This window comes from Rissa tridactyla, chromosome 2, assembly GCF_028500815.1.
Source record: "Rissa tridactyla isolate bRisTri1 chromosome 2, bRisTri1.patW.cur.20221130, whole genome shotgun sequence".
NCBI lineage: Eukaryota > Metazoa > Chordata > Aves > Charadriiformes > Laridae > Rissa > Rissa tridactyla.
The window spans coordinates 75,853,009-75,871,659 of record NC_071467.1 but is presented as its reverse complement, the minus strand read 5'-3'; the positions used below and the strand labels follow the sequence as shown (position 1 = coordinate 75,871,659).

At 43.8% G+C, this 18,651-nt stretch overlaps 2 protein-coding genes across 8 annotated transcripts in view; both read right to left on the bottom strand.

Moving 5' to 3' along the window:
• Nucleotides 1–1,628: 1,628 nt before the first annotated feature.
• FIGNL1 (fidgetin like 1) lies at nucleotides 1,629–11,475 on the bottom strand. 2 transcript variants are annotated; one of them, XM_054193254.1, is made up of 4 exons: nucleotides 11,448–11,475; nucleotides 6,674–8,743; nucleotides 6,404–6,540; nucleotides 1,629–1,641 (listed from the first exon to the last, which is right to left on the bottom strand). In XM_054193254.1, the coding sequence occupies exons 2-3, from the start codon at nucleotides 8,739–8,741 to the stop codon at nucleotides 6,491–6,493; spliced, it is 2,118 nt and encodes a 705-aa protein (XP_054049229.1). In that variant the 5' UTR covers nucleotides 8,742–8,743; nucleotides 11,448–11,475; the 3' UTR covers nucleotides 1,629–1,641; nucleotides 6,404–6,490. The 2 variants fall into 2 exon arrangements, with proteins under 2 accessions (XP_054049229.1, XP_054049230.1); XM_054193255.1 differs by lacking the exon at nucleotides 1,629–1,641 and having other exon boundaries at nucleotides 5,647–8,743.
• A 1,982-nt stretch (nucleotides 11,476–13,457) lies between these two features.
• Nucleotides 13,458–18,651, bottom strand: part of DDC (dopa decarboxylase) — a 73,904-nt gene continuing 68,710 nt past the window's right edge. For all 6 annotated transcript variants that reach the window (XM_054192360.1, XM_054192357.1, XM_054192355.1 and 3 more), the window contains one exon: nucleotides 13,458–17,460. In XM_054192360.1, the coding sequence (XP_054048335.1) occupies nucleotides 17,236–17,460 (225 nt within the window). In that variant the 3' untranslated portion in view covers nucleotides 13,458–17,235. The remainder of the gene's footprint in view (nucleotides 17,461–18,651) is intronic.

Below are 18,651 nucleotides of genomic sequence, written 5' to 3'. Positions count from 1 at the left end.
TTTGATGCCAAGTTACAGCATTCTTGGGGTAGCTGACACCAGAATAGCTTGCAGAAACTAGCTTTCAGAGTTCATGCCCTCTCTGGAAAACACTTCCCCATAATTTAAGAAAAATCAGAAGTCTCTATAGTTCTACTTACATGGCTATATCCTTTACTGTATTCTGTAGTAATTGCATACCGATAAATAATTGGTAGGCAAGAAATACAATATATCAAGAGCATTCAAACACCTTATGTCAATATCTCACACCTCTTCTTATTTCTATTTCATGAAAGCTCTTACAAGAAATTACATTGGTTACATCAGATCTGCAAGGACAAGCAGTCACTAGTTGTAACTGGCACAAAATAAAATTATTTATTTGGAAAAGGAGAAAACAGAGTTGTAGGTCTTAATCACCACTGAGTAACATTTCTAACTGGTGATGCCTATTAATCAAAATGATTTTGTGTAACAGGTTTAACTGGAAGGACCATCCCAACTGACAGAGACACCCTTTTCTCGAGCTGTAGGTAAAAAGTTATCAAAAGACAGTTTTACTAACATCAGTAAATAGAGAAAAAAATCATAGAAGCTACTCTATATTTAAAAGCAGAAACCTAGGCAATTTCATCCCTCATTACATTTTAACCCACAGTACAGAACTCCAAACCTGTAAGAATTGGGTAGGAATTTTCACAAGCCACTGCCTGGAATTTTATGATCGACTTCTAAAAAACAAGCCACTATTATAAACAAATGTCCTGACTGCAAATGCACAATAGATGGTCTTACAAAGCAACGCATTATCAGTCATTTAGTTCCATGTGCCCAGATGTTTCCACTTTACAAAGCCCAGTGAGAATTTCAGATTGCAGTATTCCACTTCCAAAAGTGGGCAAGCTAATCTGAAACTGGAATTTTCTATCAGCACAGTGTAAGAAAAGCCTCAGCTCCTGTGGAAGGCTTCCTCACGTGGCTTTGGTGAAAAGCCTCAGAAGAGCCCAGCTGTATTTCTAGCCTGGATGTTTGACCATGCTGCATACACCGGTAGCCGGAGGAAAGCGTGGTATGTTCGGAAGTACAAGAGAACACAAGATGCCACCCCGCCCATGAAGTCTACAAACTAACGCAGCTCAAGTAGAGGGGCACTCTTAGGCTTAGGGTGTTGTGACCGAATCTGAGAGACCATCTAAGCCGCGCACATCCAAGTCAGGATGAACTACGTGGTTGTCATGCTACAACCACGTCCACAGCACGAGCAGCCTTGCCCCTCCTTGAGCTTGCACAGCTGAAGGTTCCCCTTTTCTGGTCCCCTCCTCCCTCACCAGTTAATGGCTCCAGTCATGCCCGGGTGGAGAAATGGCAGTTGTTCCCCTTCTCCCCAGCCACCTACACTGAGGAAGCACTGCATCACCCCTCTGACAGCCAAAAAGCAGATTCGGTATCTTTTCAGCATCCCTGCAGCTGTCATTCACTTTCCTCAACCGTCAGCTTCTGAACGAGAGCAATATTGCCTTTTGCTTGCTGCTGCATCTTCCTCCGCCACAAGAAAACAACCTAATATTCCTCCAGAACAGGTAATGTGCCTTGGAAATATGGGAATATGTACATAGCTTACCTGCTGTGAGTCTTCTACAACTCTTGCACGGTATTTTCCTAAGACAGAAATTATTAAATTATTGTAATACCAGTGCACAGTTAATTGTGAAACCATACTCAAAGTGCAGTTACAGACAAAGGGCAAGGCCATATAAAAAAAGATTTCAGATGGGTCTTTCCCGCAGCAGTGATAATGTTTTCCTTGGTGACTTAAGTGATGGAAGAGGGACGCTCCACTGCACGACTTTGCTGTTGAAAGACAGTTGGGAAAGACAGAAAAACACAGCACTCTCAGAACAGTTTTGCTCAAAATGACCTACAAACTGTCAAGAAAAAACAAGCAGAATGCCCCAATGAAAACTTCACCTATCTTCCACCCTGGTACCCATGTTCAGGCCTTCTGCTCTGCTCCAGTTTCATCCCCTGTCACTGACGAGCATTATCCAGTTTGGGGGATCACAGCACAGGAGAGACGTGAACCCACAGGAGTGATCAGAAGTCTAACCAACAGGACATTATTAAAAAGAGTGGAGGAGTGACATTTATTTAGTCTAGGTAGTTTTGTAATGCTAAAGGACAACAGATCTCAATTGTTTTAATTACCTGCTACAAAGGGGACGATTAAACACTTCCCCATATCTGGGAGCAATAAGGATAGGATAAGGCACAAAATGTTTGCAATGAGGCACTGGGGAAGAATTTTGCCCGTCGTCAATCTTGCTAAAGAAGAATCCAGGCAAGAAAGCCATTTTTCTAATGGTTACCATTAAGTATTTATCCTACCAGTATCAGTGTTTGCATAGCAGCATGTACCGTATACAGGAAGTCCTGAGTGTGCTCATATCATCCCTGGTATGGGTATGAATATTCAATAGTAAAAATGGTTTAAGTCCAAAAAGAGACCAAAGATTTTTAAGTACTGAATGTTTCAAAGAGCAAACTAGGCAAAACATGCACTAGGAATCACAAAAATTAATTCACCCTACACAAAGTGAGAATTTGATGGTTTCTTCGAGTCCTTTCCAGACCCATAACTTTGTGATAATGCAATTTTGGCTTCATGTGTATGAGCCAAGATTATATGAAGTTTCTGATCTAATGGAATAAAAACAAGTGCTAGAGATCTATTAGTACTGCGACTGCTTATAGCTACATGACTGCTTTTCTGCAGATAAGGTAAAGAATGGTAATAAAATGTTAAAAAGTAAGGCTAAGAAATCTAGCCTTTGGGAATTTTATGTCAGTATCTTCACTAAGCACTACAGTTATGTGATTTGCTCTGCTGAAGGCATCTATATGTTGAGCGTAGGAGTTAAGGTTTCGGTATGGGGGGTGCTGCAGGGGTGGCCTCTGTAGGAAGAGGCCAGGAGCTGCCCCACGCTGGACACAGCTGGTTTCAACGGACCCGCGGTGGAGCAGTTATCCAGGGTTTTTTTCCAGTGACATGTTGGCTTGGGAGTAGTTCCATAATTTCTATTAGAAAAACTGATACTGCCTTATTTCAATAGGATAATCTTACCGATGCTGTTAGAGGCTGGTCTGATTTTCATCCACTTGCCATTAGCAGATGATGACCATTGCCGCTTCATCAGCTTTTTACCTACTTGTGTTGGCAGCAGTTTTCTATAAATGAAAACGCATCTGGGGATTTCATACTGCTCGGAGACAATTTAGCTAGCTCAAATACAAGATGCACTGAGAAAATGAAAAGAGTTTGAATTGCCTTGATTATTAGTAAGATCTCACCTTTCCAGGACTGCAATTATTTACCTTTATTTAAGAGAAACTAAGAGATTGGGCACCAAATGTTACTGAACCACAAAACCAGAGAAGAGTCTTCCATTTCTTCTAACGAAGTTCAGCCAGCCGAAAAGAATAAATAATGAAGTACATAGGGTTCTGCATATACTAAACAGATCCATTAAAGTGGATTTATCTGCACCATTTCCCTTAAATTGCAATCATGCCCTACTTCTGTGCAATTTTCTACATTTTGTGGAATTATGTTACCGGCGATCTAATCTCTTGTTTGGTGGCACTGTTATAGAGGTTATGAAATGCATATTGGGCTAATATTGGAAGTCCCGCTGACTTGTGAGTCCTGCAGCAAAGCCTGAATATTGCTAGATGGCTGAAGAGATAGTCACGTTACCTGCATCATTACTAAAGAAGAATTAACTTTACCTAATGTTCCCTTTCACTATCTCTATGTGCTTTCTAAAACAAAAGAATGCTCACGTAATTCAAGAGAGTGCTAAGTAATGAATAACCTAAGTAGGAGAAAGAATATTCCTGCCTGGTGCTGTGGTTCTACCTTTTATCTCCTTCAGAAGTTCCACTTTGCAGAAGATATAGTGGCACAGCATTTCCCTCCCAGTCCTTGTCATTTTAGGAGGCGCTTTATTCTCTATCACCATGTGCATTCTGACTGGTCCTGTCAGTAGAGCCATTTCCATTAAAATACGAATATACAGATGAGCACAGGATACTCACATAGCATACCAGAGTAACTCCCAGCATAAAAAAGGCAATTATTTAATCATACATAAGGGTTTTATTACCCTTGAGCAACCTTTAGGTTTTACTAAACAATTAACATTCTCTGGGGTTTTCATTCGCTTGCCTGAGAAAAGATTTTAAAGAACATTCATTTCCTTTGGGCTGGAGAGAGCAACAAACTTACCTAGTACACGTTTATAGCTCTCCAACACTAAACTTGTCAGAGTAGATTTAATCTCATAATCTTTACCCAAGTGGCACCAAAGTCAATCAGTTTGGATCACGTCACACATTCATTCTTACAAAATAATCTAATTATTCTACTTGCACTATTTCAAAAATTAAGGTAAGTCTGCAGACCTGAATTTTTAAATCTCTGAAAAACAATTTCTAATCCATACCATACTTTACTAAAAACATAAGCTAAGAATAGAGCTGATTTTTTTTAATGTTTAAATCAGGATGAGCTCTAAGAAATGCAAAGTCTTCCAAATTATTCTGAGCTCAAGTATAGTCTCATAGCCCCTGTAGTTCCCAAATGGCTTTAAAAAAATGCTAGCTGAACAGCATTTATCCATTTTTAGAAAAATCTAAGTACGGCTAGCTTTCAAGCTCTGCATTTTCCCCAATAGGAGAAAAAGTGCTTTAGTGAAACTGAAAATAAAGCATGGACACCACTGCTGCCAGCTCTGACACACTAACAAAAGAATCCAAAAGAAAGCTTTTAATTTATTTTCCATTCAGGAATAGCTCTGTCCAGTGAGTGGGTGAGGACAGGTTATGTGAACAAAAGGTTGTGCATTTATTTCAGACCCTAGGTAGGACTTGGGACATGGGATTTCTCCTTCCCGGCCACTAGAGCCCAATCGGGTACACTCTCACCCTGAGGCTTTGTTGTGGTTTAACCCCATCCAGCAACTAGGACCACGCAGCTGCTGGCTCACTCCCCCTGTGGGATGGGAGAGAGAACTGGAAGAGTAAACATGAGAAAAAAATCATGGGTTTAGATAAAGACAGTTTAATAGGTAAAGCAAAAACCACACATGCAGGCAAAGCAAAACAAGAAATTCATTCACTGCTTCCATTGGCAGGCAGGTGTTGAGCCATCTCCAGGAAAGCAGGACTCCATCACGTGTAATGGTTACTTGGGAAGACAAACACCATAATCTTGAACATCCCCCCTTCTTCCTTATTCCCTCAGCTTTAATTGCTGAGCATGACGTCATATGGTATAGAATATCCCTTTGGTCAGTTGGGGTCAGCTGTCCTGGCTGTGTCCCCTCCCAACTTCTTGTGCACTCCCAGCCTACTCGCTGCTGGGGTGGTGTGAGACGCAGAAAAGGCCTTGACTGTTTAGCAACAACCAAAAACACCAGTGGCTTCTCCCATCTTAATGTGGGGGGACACACACAGACACCCACACACACAGACACCCACACACAGACAGACAGACAGACAGACACAGACACACACAGACACCCACACACACACCCACACACACACCCACACCCCCCCCCCCCCATCGTGTCCCTCATCTCCAGCCGAACAGGACTGAAGCTCACCAGCAAGACATGCAGGCCACTGCACTCTCCAGCTTCACAAGGACACCACACTCACAGAGCCTTCAAACATTGCCACAGGATTTAAGTTCATCTAAAATCCACGCCCAGACCCTGAGCCCCCTTACCCTGCCACTGGCTTATATCTGGGCTCTTTCCAGGTGCTGGTTTCCTCCTGCTTGCCAGCCAGTCCAGCTTGAAGTTCGCTAGTGAGCTTTGTTAGTGCCATTTGCACTCACACTGGGATCCCTACAGCACCTGGCCCTAAACACACTGGCCCATGGCTGGCCCTCAGATCCTACAGCCCCTGTGACCCATGGCCTCTTCTACAGTTGCAGGTGCTCAGACCTCCTGTTAACACACAGACGCAGCGCAGAAAACAAGGTCAAGCAGAAAATCATCAGAAAAAGGATTTAATAAGAAGCCGGGATAAACTGCAGTGATGTGGCGCAGAGCCATCAGACAAGAGCAGTGCTTACATGGGACTGTCCCTTTATCCACCCTTCTAATCTTCCCACATCCACCTTGACTCTTTCCTTCCTCTGCTCCTGCCTCCTCCCAAACAATGCTCCCCTAACTTTTCCCCATCAGTCCCGGTTTTGCTACATCCCTACCCAAAACTGTTATTTCTGATAACATTACCTGGGTCCCCTCAGCCTGGAGTCACTGATACAGCAGAGTGGGCCTTGCAAGATTCCACCCACTACTCCCTTTAATTATATGTGAGGTTTGACCCTTAAATATCAGTGAAATTCGCCAACCTTTCGCAGCAGCCATCTGTAATTTTTGTCAGCTTCTCACTCTGCCGCTTGTGTTCAGCAATTTCTCATATTGTGACCAGCAATTTCTCATGGTCTTTTCAGTGGGCTAAACCTCAGGCCAGGGCCTAGACATCTGCCTGCATAACATAAGAAGATTTAATTAAAAGACAGAAACAAAAAGAAGTGCAGACACCCTAAATTATCATGGGTTTAATACATGACAGTGTTAAAGAAATGTTTCAGTGAAATGCTTAGGATGCAATTATCTACCGCAGCCAAATGTCTGGTTCCAGGTTTCATAGAGCTCTAGATCCTTCGAGGAGACGCTGGGCCGCACGGTTCTGAAGGCACTCTCGAAGTCCAGAAAAGCAATAGGCCGTACTTGGTCTGGCATGATGGTTGCAATGTCCATGGACTGCAGGCTGCGGATAGGGCCCAGAGAAGCTTCTCGACAGAGCTGTGTCATGTCTGCCCCAGAAAATCCATCTGATTTCTTAACTATGAGTTCGATTTCCTCTTCATTTAGAGAGCAGTGCTCCTTTGACATCAGACGGGTAACAATCTGCTTCCTAGCTGAGGCTTCTGGAAGAGGAATGTACAATCTCTTCACTAGTCTCCTTCGGGCAGCTTCATCAATTTCTTGGGGTCGATTTGTTGCTCCAACCACTAGAATACGATCTTCAGAGGAAGTTGTTGCCCCATCTAACTGGACCAGAAATTCAGTTTTTATTCTTCTCGATGACTCATGCTCCCCATCTCCACGCTGAGACAACAGAGAATCAATTTCGTCGATGAAAATCACTGCTGGCTGTTGACACCGTGCCACAGCGAACAGCGCACGGACCATCTTTTCTCCCTCGCCTACCCACTTCGAAGTCAGAGAAGAGGCACTGATGCTGAAAAAAGTTGCTCCGGACTGACACGCGATGCATTTGCCTATAAGAGTCTTGCCAGTGCCAGGGGGGCCAAAGAGAAGAATTCCCTTAGGAGGACCACGTAACCCAGTGAAGATGTCTGGCCTCAGCATAGGCCAGACTACTATTTCTTTTATGGTGGCTTTAGCAAACTCAACTCCAGCAATGTCATCCCAGTTGACAGGAGGCCCATGGTCCATGATCTCGTGCATAATGAGTTCAACCATTTTTGGTTCTATGTTTTTCAGTCGTTCATCTACAGGCAGCGATGGATCTGTTGCTCCTCTTGCATGAGGTTTACACTGTGCTCCTCCATTTTCATTTCTGTCTTGTTTTGGTACTGGAGGAACAAACTTGCCAAACGGACCCCGAGATCTGCCTGCACCCAGTGATTTTTTTACACCTCCATATGACGAGACTGGTGCACGCTGGGGTAGGTTTTGAGATTTCTTTTGCTGATCCACCCACAGCTGTTCTTTTGCAGTTCTAAAACCAGGAACAGTGCTCTCTTCGTTTCTGTTTCTATTCCCTGAAAAAGTACTGGTTTCTGTGCTAACAGAAGCCTGGCATGGAGCAAAGTTAGGAATCACCATGCTGCCTTCCTCAGACAGACCATAAAACGCTTTTCTTTTTCCAGAACTTGCGGACCATGCAGGTACAGCTGACTGATTGGAAAGAGACAAATTCTGCCCATCACGACAATGTCCTGACATTTTCTGAGAACTACCACTTGTTGCTTCTGTATTTCCGAAGAGTGGAGTTGCCTGGAAACCTGTAGGAACCTGTGCGTTTAAGTAGGCTGAAGAGGCAGGAAGCATATCTGAAGTTTTGGTCACAGGAGGCACACTGCTTTGAAGAGACTTTGAAGATGAGGGATGCTCGAGGAGATCTGGTCCCCGACTTTCACATTTTGCTGAGCCAGCACAGAGCTCAGTCTCTCTGGCACTGCTGAAGATACTGAGTTTAGGAAGACCTGGAGCAGCAGAGGCACTGACCCCTTTATCAGCCAGTACACAGGCATCTGTTGGTGCCATCTGAGAGCTTTGGAAATTTTTGCCAGCCCGCATCCTCTCTTGCACACACTTTAATTCAAATACATTATCTGTTGTCAAGGCAGATTGCCACTTGTCACTGTCATTTTGCTGACACTTTGCCAAAGTCAAAATGTTTTCAGCATAGTTATTCAAGCCAGTCTCTATGTTGTCAGAGTCAATAATTGCAGAGTATTTCTCTGCGTATTTTTTAAACAGGCTGGCAGCACAGACCTGAGAGATCTCGGAGTTTGCCCATGCATACTGAATGCGCTGGATTTTGGCACGGTATTCATCTGCCTTCTGTCCGGGTGTGCAGGTGCCAGAGGTAATAGCAAAGTAACTTTTCTGCCAGTCGCTCAGGTGCACGGTGCTGTGGGTGGGGGTCTCCATCACTGAAACACACATAAAATACCTGCTGTTATAAAATGCATTTCACAGCTATTTGCTTTGGCTGCTTTCCCCCATTCCTAAATACATATACAAGAAAACATACCTTATTTTAACTGAGAGAAACAGCACAGTAGATCTTGTAAGCTACTTAGCTAGTCTGGACACTTTACCACTTTCAAAAAGCAACCAGTTTTGTGGTGTAAAGCCATTTAGACCAAGGTTCTCTTTTCTTCCTTGTTCAAAGAAAGAAAAGAAGAAAAAAAAAAAAAAGAGTTTGCTTCTAACCAGAGGTCTCCTGGGGAGGTAAGTAGACTGCAAAGAATGGTAACAGATGGCCAAACAAAAATTGGCCTTGTTAAATGAAATCACCAGTGCTTTCACTCTTATTTGACAGAATACAGCACAGTGCAGAAGAGGACAGATTATACATCACTGTCAGAATGATGAAATTTATTACAGTGATGGTAATAAAAATGAAACAATGAAGACAATAAATAAAACTATATGCAAAATCTCTGAGGGGAGGTAAAAGTGGAATGAATAAGCTTGAATGTAGTAAACTTTCAGATTAAGAAAATATTTACAGATTCATAGCAAATGTTCAAAACTATTTATTCCATTTAGAACATACTAAAATGTACCAATTTTACATTTTAGAGAAACAAAGCTCTTGTGTGTTTAAAGCAATGTGTGTTTTTCAGTTTTAGAAAGCAGAATTTAAATTCCTTCATCAATTTTTTACTTAAATAGGAAAGATGACATTTGGCTACGAAGGAGCATTTTGCTAGACTTGAAAAGATATGCTCATGTTGACGATGTATTTTCAAAAAAGTCTTTCTCTGCAGTGTATCATGTACAGAGATATTTCTGGTAATGTCAAGAATTCATGATTTCAGAAGAGACATAGGCGCAAGCAAAATTACAAGAAACCTACCACTGCCTCAACAGGGTTTGCACAAAGCTCTTAATACACAGTAATTCCAATCTTTCCATCTGTCCATAAGGGACATACGTCTAACGTATGACATGATCAAAATACCTCAATTTCTCATTTCTCTTTTTTTTTAACTTCAATACATACTAGGAGCTTCCATCCAGAGAACACTTGAAACAAAAACTGTTAAAGTGGAGGTCCATATATTCTGCACCCCTTCCAGTAGAGTACGAGTAAACTTGCAATATTCTTCTGAATCCACTACAGACTACGTAAAAGTGCAGATGAAGGTACAGGTGTAAGGTACATAACCATACCAGACAGAGCTGAGGGAATCTGGGGTGTGTGGGGGGGTCCACTCTATTTACTTTCAAAAAGCCTTGCATCAGCATAAGACAATAGAGAGAACAGTGATTATGGCAGAAGGGGTTACACACATAATAAACAATAAGGAGATAAACTTCAGCCCAACTTTGCAGAATTGTTTAGAAAAGTCAAAATATCTTTTAACTGCAAATTCAGTGCCTTTACAAGGGAAGCCAATTAAAAAACAAAACAAAAAAAACCCAAAACAACACAAAAATAAGGCTTCCTCTGAAAAATTTCTGTCAACTTTTGCACTGTGAGAAGTGTAACTTGTGCCTACTGAATGAGGTGCGAAATCCCACCACAATCCAGCTGCAGCTGAGCGACAGGTGAACAGGAGATGGAAGGCCATAGCCATTTATTTCTCTTCTCTAAACCACTACTAAACAACATACTGTCACTGTGCACATGACTTTTTTGTAACTGTTGAATGAAAAACTTCTTATGGAACATAAGAGCTAAGTTCAGAAAAAGTTTAGCAGCAGGCATTAGCACCCATGAAATATTTCCATATATCTGTATAATTCAGAATATAAGATCGGAAGTTCGTTACCACTTCCTAAAGATTTAGTAATCATCCTAACAGCTCTGAGGGGTCATAATAAGTGTATAGCAGTAGCTAGTTTAAAAATTCAGTTTGATTTTTCTTAAGTATCTTCTAATATCACATTTTCTACCGATTCTAATTCTTATTAGTTGTCTTCATAGTCTTACTATCAGTTTCCCCAAGAGACAGCCAAATGCGTATGCGGACAGCCAGCCATTCTTCAACAGCCCAAACTGTTCGCAGATGTTGTGGGCATCACACTTTCATGCAAATGTCTGAAGTCGGAGGTTTATCAGAGCATTGACAACAACGAATTTCTGGCATGCAAGTGTCCAGCCTCAGCAAACAGAAGGGTAAGTAACTGCTTGGCAAGTCACGTGCTGGACGTCACCGTATTCATACATGAACGTATATACCCATTTAAAACAGGGGGAAAGCCTGCTTGCCCGGAGGCAGGAAAACCAGAAGGGTAGCAGGCCAGCTGCCCCGGCAAGGCTTCATCCTCTCCGCGGCTGCGGGGCGCGCTCAGGCCGATGCCACCCAGCCGGCCAGAAGGCAGGGCCGGAGCCCTCACCTCAGGAGCCCTCGCTGGCACAGCCTCACGCAGCTCAACCCCCTCCACCCCCTCACCACACCGGGGGCGGGGAAGCCGAGACTGGAGCCCCGAGGGCATCTCAGAGGCCTTCGACCCTCCGCACCAGGGCGAAGGGACCCTCCTCCCCACCCCCCGGGGAGCGCAGAGAGGGCCCTCGCGTCTGAAAGGAGGTGGCGCAACGGTGGCCAACAGCCTCCAACGGCCGGGGCCCAGCGTCCGCCCCCCGCCACGCGAGCGAGCGAGCGCGCGCGCGCACACACCCACCAGCTGCTGCCGCCGCCACCTCTGCGGATCCCGCGCCCGCTCTGCCCCAGGCTCCGCCTCTCTCCCTCCCAACCAATCGGATAAGAGGACTCTGGGAGGCTCAGCCAATCAGAGAGCGAAAGGGAGGGCCGAGCGGAAGGTTCGCTGCCCTGACGTCATCGGGCTCGGGGCTCTGGGAGAGAGGGAGAGCCGGCACGCGGGCCTTCCTCCTCCCTATTGGCTGCCCCTGAGGCGCGCGCCCTCCAATAGACGCGGGATCCGTGCCTCGGGAGGCGGGACGGGCCTGCCCTCTCCCGCCGGCCGCGCGCGCGGTTGGGGCTGCCTCCCCAAGGCCCCGGCCCCGGCCCCGCTCCGCCGGTTGTTCTGTTGCCGTTCTCCCATCCGGGCGGGCCTGCGCACGCTCCGGAAGAACCGCTGTGATGAAGGCTCGGTTGCCCGCCGTTCCTTCCTCCCCGCTCTCTCCGAAGGCCCTCCTGGGCGGTCTCCCGTCAGCTCGGGCGAGGCCCGGCCGCCGGAGCCCGACTCTCTCCTCAGCGACCGCCCTCCGTGCTGGGCCAGCACCGCGGGACACAGTCATAGAATGGTTCGCGTTGGAATGCACCTTAAAGATCATCTAGTTCCAGCCCTCCTGCCCTGGGCAGGGACACCTCCCACTAGACCAGGCTGCTCAAAGCCCCATCCAGCCTGGCCTTGAACAGTTCCAGGGATGGGGCATCCACAGCTTCCCTGGGCAACCTGTTCCAGTGCCTCACCACCCTCACAGTAAAGAATTTCTTCCTAATACCTAGTCTAAATCTACCTTCTTTTCAGTTTAAAACCATTAGCCCTCATCCTATCACTGCGCACCCCGATAAGGAGTCCCTCCCAGCTTTCCTGCAGGCCCCCTACAAGTTCCACAAGAACCTGGTGGTTCCAGCTGTAGTGATGGGCGCCCACACCTTGTGCCCACCCAACACCCGACCTCCACAGCCACTGACTTCATCCCTCCCACTGTGGCACAGGCAGCAAGGGCTAGCACAGCCTCCACGGCACCGTCAGAAACTGGTGCTGTTCATCGTCCTCAGAAACCACAGCTGCTGAGCAGGCCTTTTTGGGAGAACGGCTCTGCTAAAGGTCTTGGTGGCAGCAGCTGGACTCTCCGGCAGAGGCACGTGGGGGATAACATGGTACCTTACAGGGCAAAAGGTGGTGGCCCAGGTGGATGTACCCTATGAACTGAAGCTGGTGGTGGAGTCCCTGGCTGGATCACACTAGGCTGGATCACACCAACCCACGTTCAAATTAGCACACCAGCCTAGATGCAAATTAGCACACTGCGCTGCAGTTACACCTCTGGTATTAACAGAGTCACTTCTGTGTGGGTGAACATTTAATTTCCCGTGAGAAACATTTCTTACAGTTACTGTCAGGTTTTTGTTATACGTCAAACTTGTTATACCATTAGTGCAGACAGCATATTAAACTGTCTGCGCTGCTGTGCAAGCTATCATCTAAGACCAAATTGGGCTAATGTTTCCAGTTTGTAACGCTGCTGCCATCAAATTTCCCCCAAGGCGTACTCACCTGGTTTCCCTTGGGTTGCGCCGGGGCAGGGAGTGGTGGAGCCTGCAGCCGCAAGCTCCCCTCAGGAACACCGGGCACAGCCAGGCTGGGCTAGTGAAACGGGCCACTGCCTGGTCCTGCCTGATGGCGACGGAGCTGCAAACCAAAGCCGAGGCTGGGCAGCTGGCTCCAGTGGCAGATCCAGCTGCAGGACCCTGCAGAACTTTATGGAAGGGTTGGCATCGCCCCTGGTTATGGCCAGGCCTTTTTCAGACTCGTGTTGCTGAGGAGGAAACCTCCCGCAACAGCTCTCATTTGTGAAGTAGTTTGTTTGAAGAACACATTGAGAAAAAATCATGGACGGTGAAAATCAGGGCACTGACATGACCTGAGTGGGGAAACTGGACCCCTGAGAGCGCATCTGGCATGAATAGAGTGAGAAAAGCTTGGTTACGAGCAAAGACAGACAACAGTCATAGTTTTGTTTCCGTTTATTAATGCTGCCAATTAAAACCTACATGTCTGCTTGCTAGGCTTTGGGTATAGATTTCAAAGGAACTCAACAGCTTACAAATTACAAGAAGAAAGCACTAAACATCTAATTATATTTCCATTTAGGTCACACAGACTCCATATATGCTATGTAGATATTATCCACCGATGGATATTTAATCTGCCCTCCAGTCTTCAGGGTTCTCAGTTTTGTTTCTCATTTGCTCCATCTTTGAGCAATTCAAGTTTATGCATGTCTCAAGGTTTAGACTGCCGTTGTAAGGCAACGGCAATGTGAGTACTACTCATCAAATATGGTATCCTTACAGGAGATGACAACAACAAAACAACAACTGTGAGCAGAATCTTATAAATCAAGGCAAGAGAAAATCAGAAATTTAATAATTATAATGCAGTTCAGAGTATAATATATTAGCAATACTTTCATAAATACATCTCTTTTCAATATTTCACCGTGAGTAATAAAATATATTTATAATCTGTCATTATTATTAAGAATGTAAGCATTGTACTAGCACTCTGCTAGTTTTTAAAAAGAAACATGTATGGTTACTGAGAAGTTACTTTTTTCCCTCGTCTAGTAGCTGCACTGTCTCCCACGAGATGTAGCTATTCTACTCAAGTACAGTTCTGAGATTTTGTAATTATTTTTAACATCAAACAGTATTAATAGGCACAGACTGTATTTGCTTTTGCACACAAGGCACAATAAATCCAGGTTCACATATTAACTATTCATAAATACAGTATTTCTCACTTAGAGATAGGTTGCAAAGCTACAGAACAGAAACAGCAGTTATGTTCTTCTTTCAAAATGTTCTTTTCAACACTTTTGTTCTTGAGTTGATTACATAGTCCAGCTTTCATTTTCAGATGACCTAACATTAATAGTCTACAAAGGAATTATCACGTGAGGAAAAGAGGGTACGAGAGATTGAATACTAAGAAGGCCTTCATATCATCCCAGAATTGGGATGATATGTGAACTTCAGATTTCTTTACATTTACTGCTTTTATAATTTTTAATATTAATCTTTATTCTAAATTAGTTGCCAAAAGGAGTTTTGGTATGTGGACAGCAGCCGCTTCTAAAACTGACAGCCATATGCTGAAAAATGTTTAATTGAATGTCAGTTTCGGCAGCATTTTCCCACAAATGTCTAGAGGGACCTATGTCTGATTCTGGGCTGCTGGGAACATTTCACCTCTCCTGGGCTTGGATGTGCATCCTGCCCGCGTCCCCGTTCTACAGCAGTTTGAGGCTCACACAGGCATGCATCATCCACCTCTGCTCTGGTTTCCATGGAGAGGATTTCCACCAAAATCCTCTTATGTTCAGCCTAGTGCTGCCTTACCTTATGTATTTCTTTTCCAAAATTTATTATTTAGATTTTAATTTCAATTATAATCACATAACCCCAAAGCAAGTCCATCTCATTTCAGTGGAATTATCCTGGATTTACTCTATGATAGCTTTGATCAGAATCTGATCTCTTTCTTTTTTCCTGGGCAGACCTGGTTATATATTTCCCATATAAAATACGGGTCTGTCTCATAGAGAAGGTGTAATTCTTCTCTGGCTCATAGATTCTAGTGTTTTCATAATGTAAAAGCTGTAAAATTGTGTCAGTGTGGCGCATATGTGCTACGGACAAACACTGTTTCCCAAGCCATGAAACATGAATAATGTTGGTTGGAAAAAAACTAATAACAGAGAAAGGCAAAAACTGCCAGCATTTTCTGCTCTCTTCAGTCTACCAATCTATTGCATTGGGCTACTGCAGCAAAGCTTAATTTCGTAGTGGTTCTGCTAAAGAGAATGATGCTATCAAAGTTTCTGATACTGTAGCTGAGAGTAGTGTTTTGTGGAATGGCTCAGTCACCTGCTCAAATATCACTTGGTTTTGCCAGATGAATTTGTCATCCCTTGCTTCATCTGTTACCTGTGAAATCAATTCCTTAAAGAAACAGTAACCCGCTTTTCCGTCTGGGTGGACAGCATAGCCTCTGGCTAGCCTTACAGAAGGGCAGTTTGCCATCCCTCCTCTTGTCGCCTAGCTTGACCTGCTGGAAAGGCAGAGCTTGGTCAGCTTTTCCTAAGTGTCAGGATTCATGTACGTCTCTTATGTACCACTTGCACCACACATTAATGCTAATCCTTCCCGAGTTTGCGCTGCAGAAGTGAGGTGATTAGGAATCACCAGCAAAATCCACCTGCTCCATAGTCAGCTTCTTTAATCCCTTCTGGAAAGACAGTGGGTAGGAGCAGACTGTGTGCCAAATTAACTGTCCCGGTGCATGTTTCGTGGCCTCCTTGCAACTTCCCAAATGTAGGAACTACACTTGCAAGGGACAGAGCAAGAAAGCTGAATAACTGTGTGAGTTGTTCAAGGTGCTTTAGAAGTTGATATGAGCAGTAAAAGGAAAAGATTAAAACAAATGTGAACATAGAAATGAATCCTATAGATTATTTGTCTTGGAGTAGCTATTTTGTTCTTATTTAAATATAAATAACTGTCTGGAATATGTTTTCAGAATGGCAGAAGTACTTATTAAAAGTCAGAGGTTGTTTCTGATTTTTGTTTCACCTCTTTACTGCACCTGCCTCCAACAGGAAGACATATCAATGGTTTGACTTTCTCTGGAGGTTAGTTTTTTCCCAATATTTTCATATTTCATGCATCACTGTTAATGGAAGAAAACCACTGATGGGGGCACCATGGCATATTTTGTGGGTTAGTTCTCTTAATTTCTATTTTTATTGTAATTTGCTAATTTGTTTGTTAGCTAAATTGAGAAGCGAAGAGTAACGTTTTTGCTATCACAGTTCTTAGCAGATTTTGTCAAAGATTTATCACACAATGAAGTAAGCAGAATGGTAGCCATAAAAAGAAATCACAACTCTATATCACAGAGCAGAGTTTACAGATTATTTTCAAGTAATCACTGCTTATAATAACTTGCTTAAAAATATAGAATACCAGGTAGCACCTCATTGTGAATGATCAAAGTGAAAATCAACAGACAGCATAAACTATTTGCTGAGATTTGTCAAAATGGCTGTTTCAAAAGCAAACCCTTTAGGAGAAAGTAGAAAACCTGCCATAAGGAAGGTTAGGGTTCATTTAGGGCTCCCTCCCTCCCTGATATGGCTATGTTATGAAGGAAGTCTGGAAGTCCTAACTTCATTTACAAAATTACTGCAGCAAGCGTGTCATGACATGACAATGCCCCAGATCACAACATTTGTGTGTGCATGTTGAGATAGGGCCTGAGCAGTGTTGTAACCAGGTTACTGAACTTCCCCCAACATGGGTTCTTTCTGAAGTCATAGTAATGTTAAATTAATTGTTTATAACACCTCGCAGTTTCACCTGTGAAGAAAGGAGTGGGTGTGCTAGAGGTTAATGGGGACAATGGAGGGAGCACAAACCCTCCCATTTCCATTGCCTGGTTCAATAAATGCTCTTGATTACAAACTGGTAAGAAATGGCAGCTCGAGCCCCCATGGCAATGAGCAGCCTGGAAACAGGCAAGATGAAACTACAGTACAGATAAGGAATGACTAAGGCTACAACACAACTTGCTGGCAAGGATTTTGCTACTACAGCTGGGCTATATAACAACAGGGTTTGTATTTTTTTCCTTCATAATTTGACTTTCCCACCTGCCCCTAAAATAAAACTTGGCAATGCAGAGAAAGCCAGTTGATTACCTCCTCCCCACTGCTACTTCACTGCTGTCGCTGCTGGTGGTGATCTTGCTCCCATGTTTTCAGCAGATCAGTTGCCAGCTGTGAGATGTGCTGCCAGGCAAACTTGACGTGGGTGGATTCCACTGTGCGGGAACAAATAACAAAACGTAGCACAAACTTCTCTCGCAGGTGGCATGGGACCAGATGAATCTTCTTGGCCTCCTCTATGCTCTTAAGAAGCGCCTTATTTAGTTCATTTGAGCCCTGAAATAATTGCAATTCAACGGATATGATGATGAATTTTAGAAGTAAGTTTGGGATATGCGAATCCCACCAAGCAGCCAAGCCCAAGCATCACCAGTAACGCACAGCCACTCTCTCATCTCTCAGTGCTTTGCCATCGAAGGATTACAAAAAGATGATGGTGCAAGAGATAATTTTTCAGCCACAAAGAGATTTATGGATTAACTGGGGTTTAGGAGCAGTGTTTACAGTGGGGCATTTGTGATAGCTGACTGTTTTTTTGTGACCTCGGGACGTGAGCTATGTAGCTTCATGTAAAGCATTCATTATTGCATCCATTTCATTGAACTTTTCTTAGATCTAATCAAACGAACGTGGGAGGAAGGTTTACAATGACCTGTACTAACATTTGTAAAACGAACCTTCCAGTCTTCACTTAAGCATGTCTGCTGTGAGAGAGTCTTTCGAATATGAAGGTGGTAATTTTACCATTAATTAAGAAATAGTTAAAGTAATGTATCCCTGCCATAAGTAAGTTTCATACTATCAGGAGAAACCCTAAAAAAGTATTTGCCTCAAGTTTTATAGGAAGTGTCCACCACAGAATCCTTGAGAGTGGGGAGTTTTGAGGGGATTTTAGAAATGTGGTAAACTGACCCTCCCACTGGAAGTAAACAGTCTTCTGCATTCCAGAAAACAAAGATATAAACGTTAAATGTCTTGCAGAAGGTCACAGGAACTCTACATGCATGCAGTACTGAATTCTATCTCCTTCTAGTGTACTTCGTTCTCCTTGTGCTCAAATAGCGAATGTGAGGATTTCCCTTTGAGCAGCTGTACGCTCTTAATATCAAATCTCAAAATAGGACTGCACGGAGGAGTACGGGTTCTTTTGCAGGTTCAGCTAATGTTGAATCAATAGTTTTCCTAGTTAATCTCTGTCAGCACTTGAGAATAAAACAAAAGATTTCATCAGATTTTCAAAACCAGTAGTAAATCGCTTCAAATGAAAACAATGAAAGAAGGGATCCAAAAAATCTTGGGATTTTTGTCCGATTTAGCAACACAGGATGACGTGCCAGCTGCACATCTTTGACAGTCTTTATTACCCAAATTAAAGGAACCCATCTAACTTTTGTATCAGCAGACCAAGAGATGGCTTCAGCTTTGCTGGGCAATTAGCCATAATAGCTTAGGATATACCTTGTTGAT

Excerpts from the sequence above, each read along its gene's own strand:
- FIGNL1 (XM_054193254.1), bottom strand. The coding sequence starts at position 8,741 with ATGGAGACCCCCACCCACAGCACCGTGCACCTGAGCGACTGGCAGAAA. Across the intron at positions 6,541-6,673 it reads GAACCAGACATTTGGCTGCG|GCAGATGTCTAGGCCCTGGC; the intron begins GTAGATAATTGC and ends TATGTTATGCAG.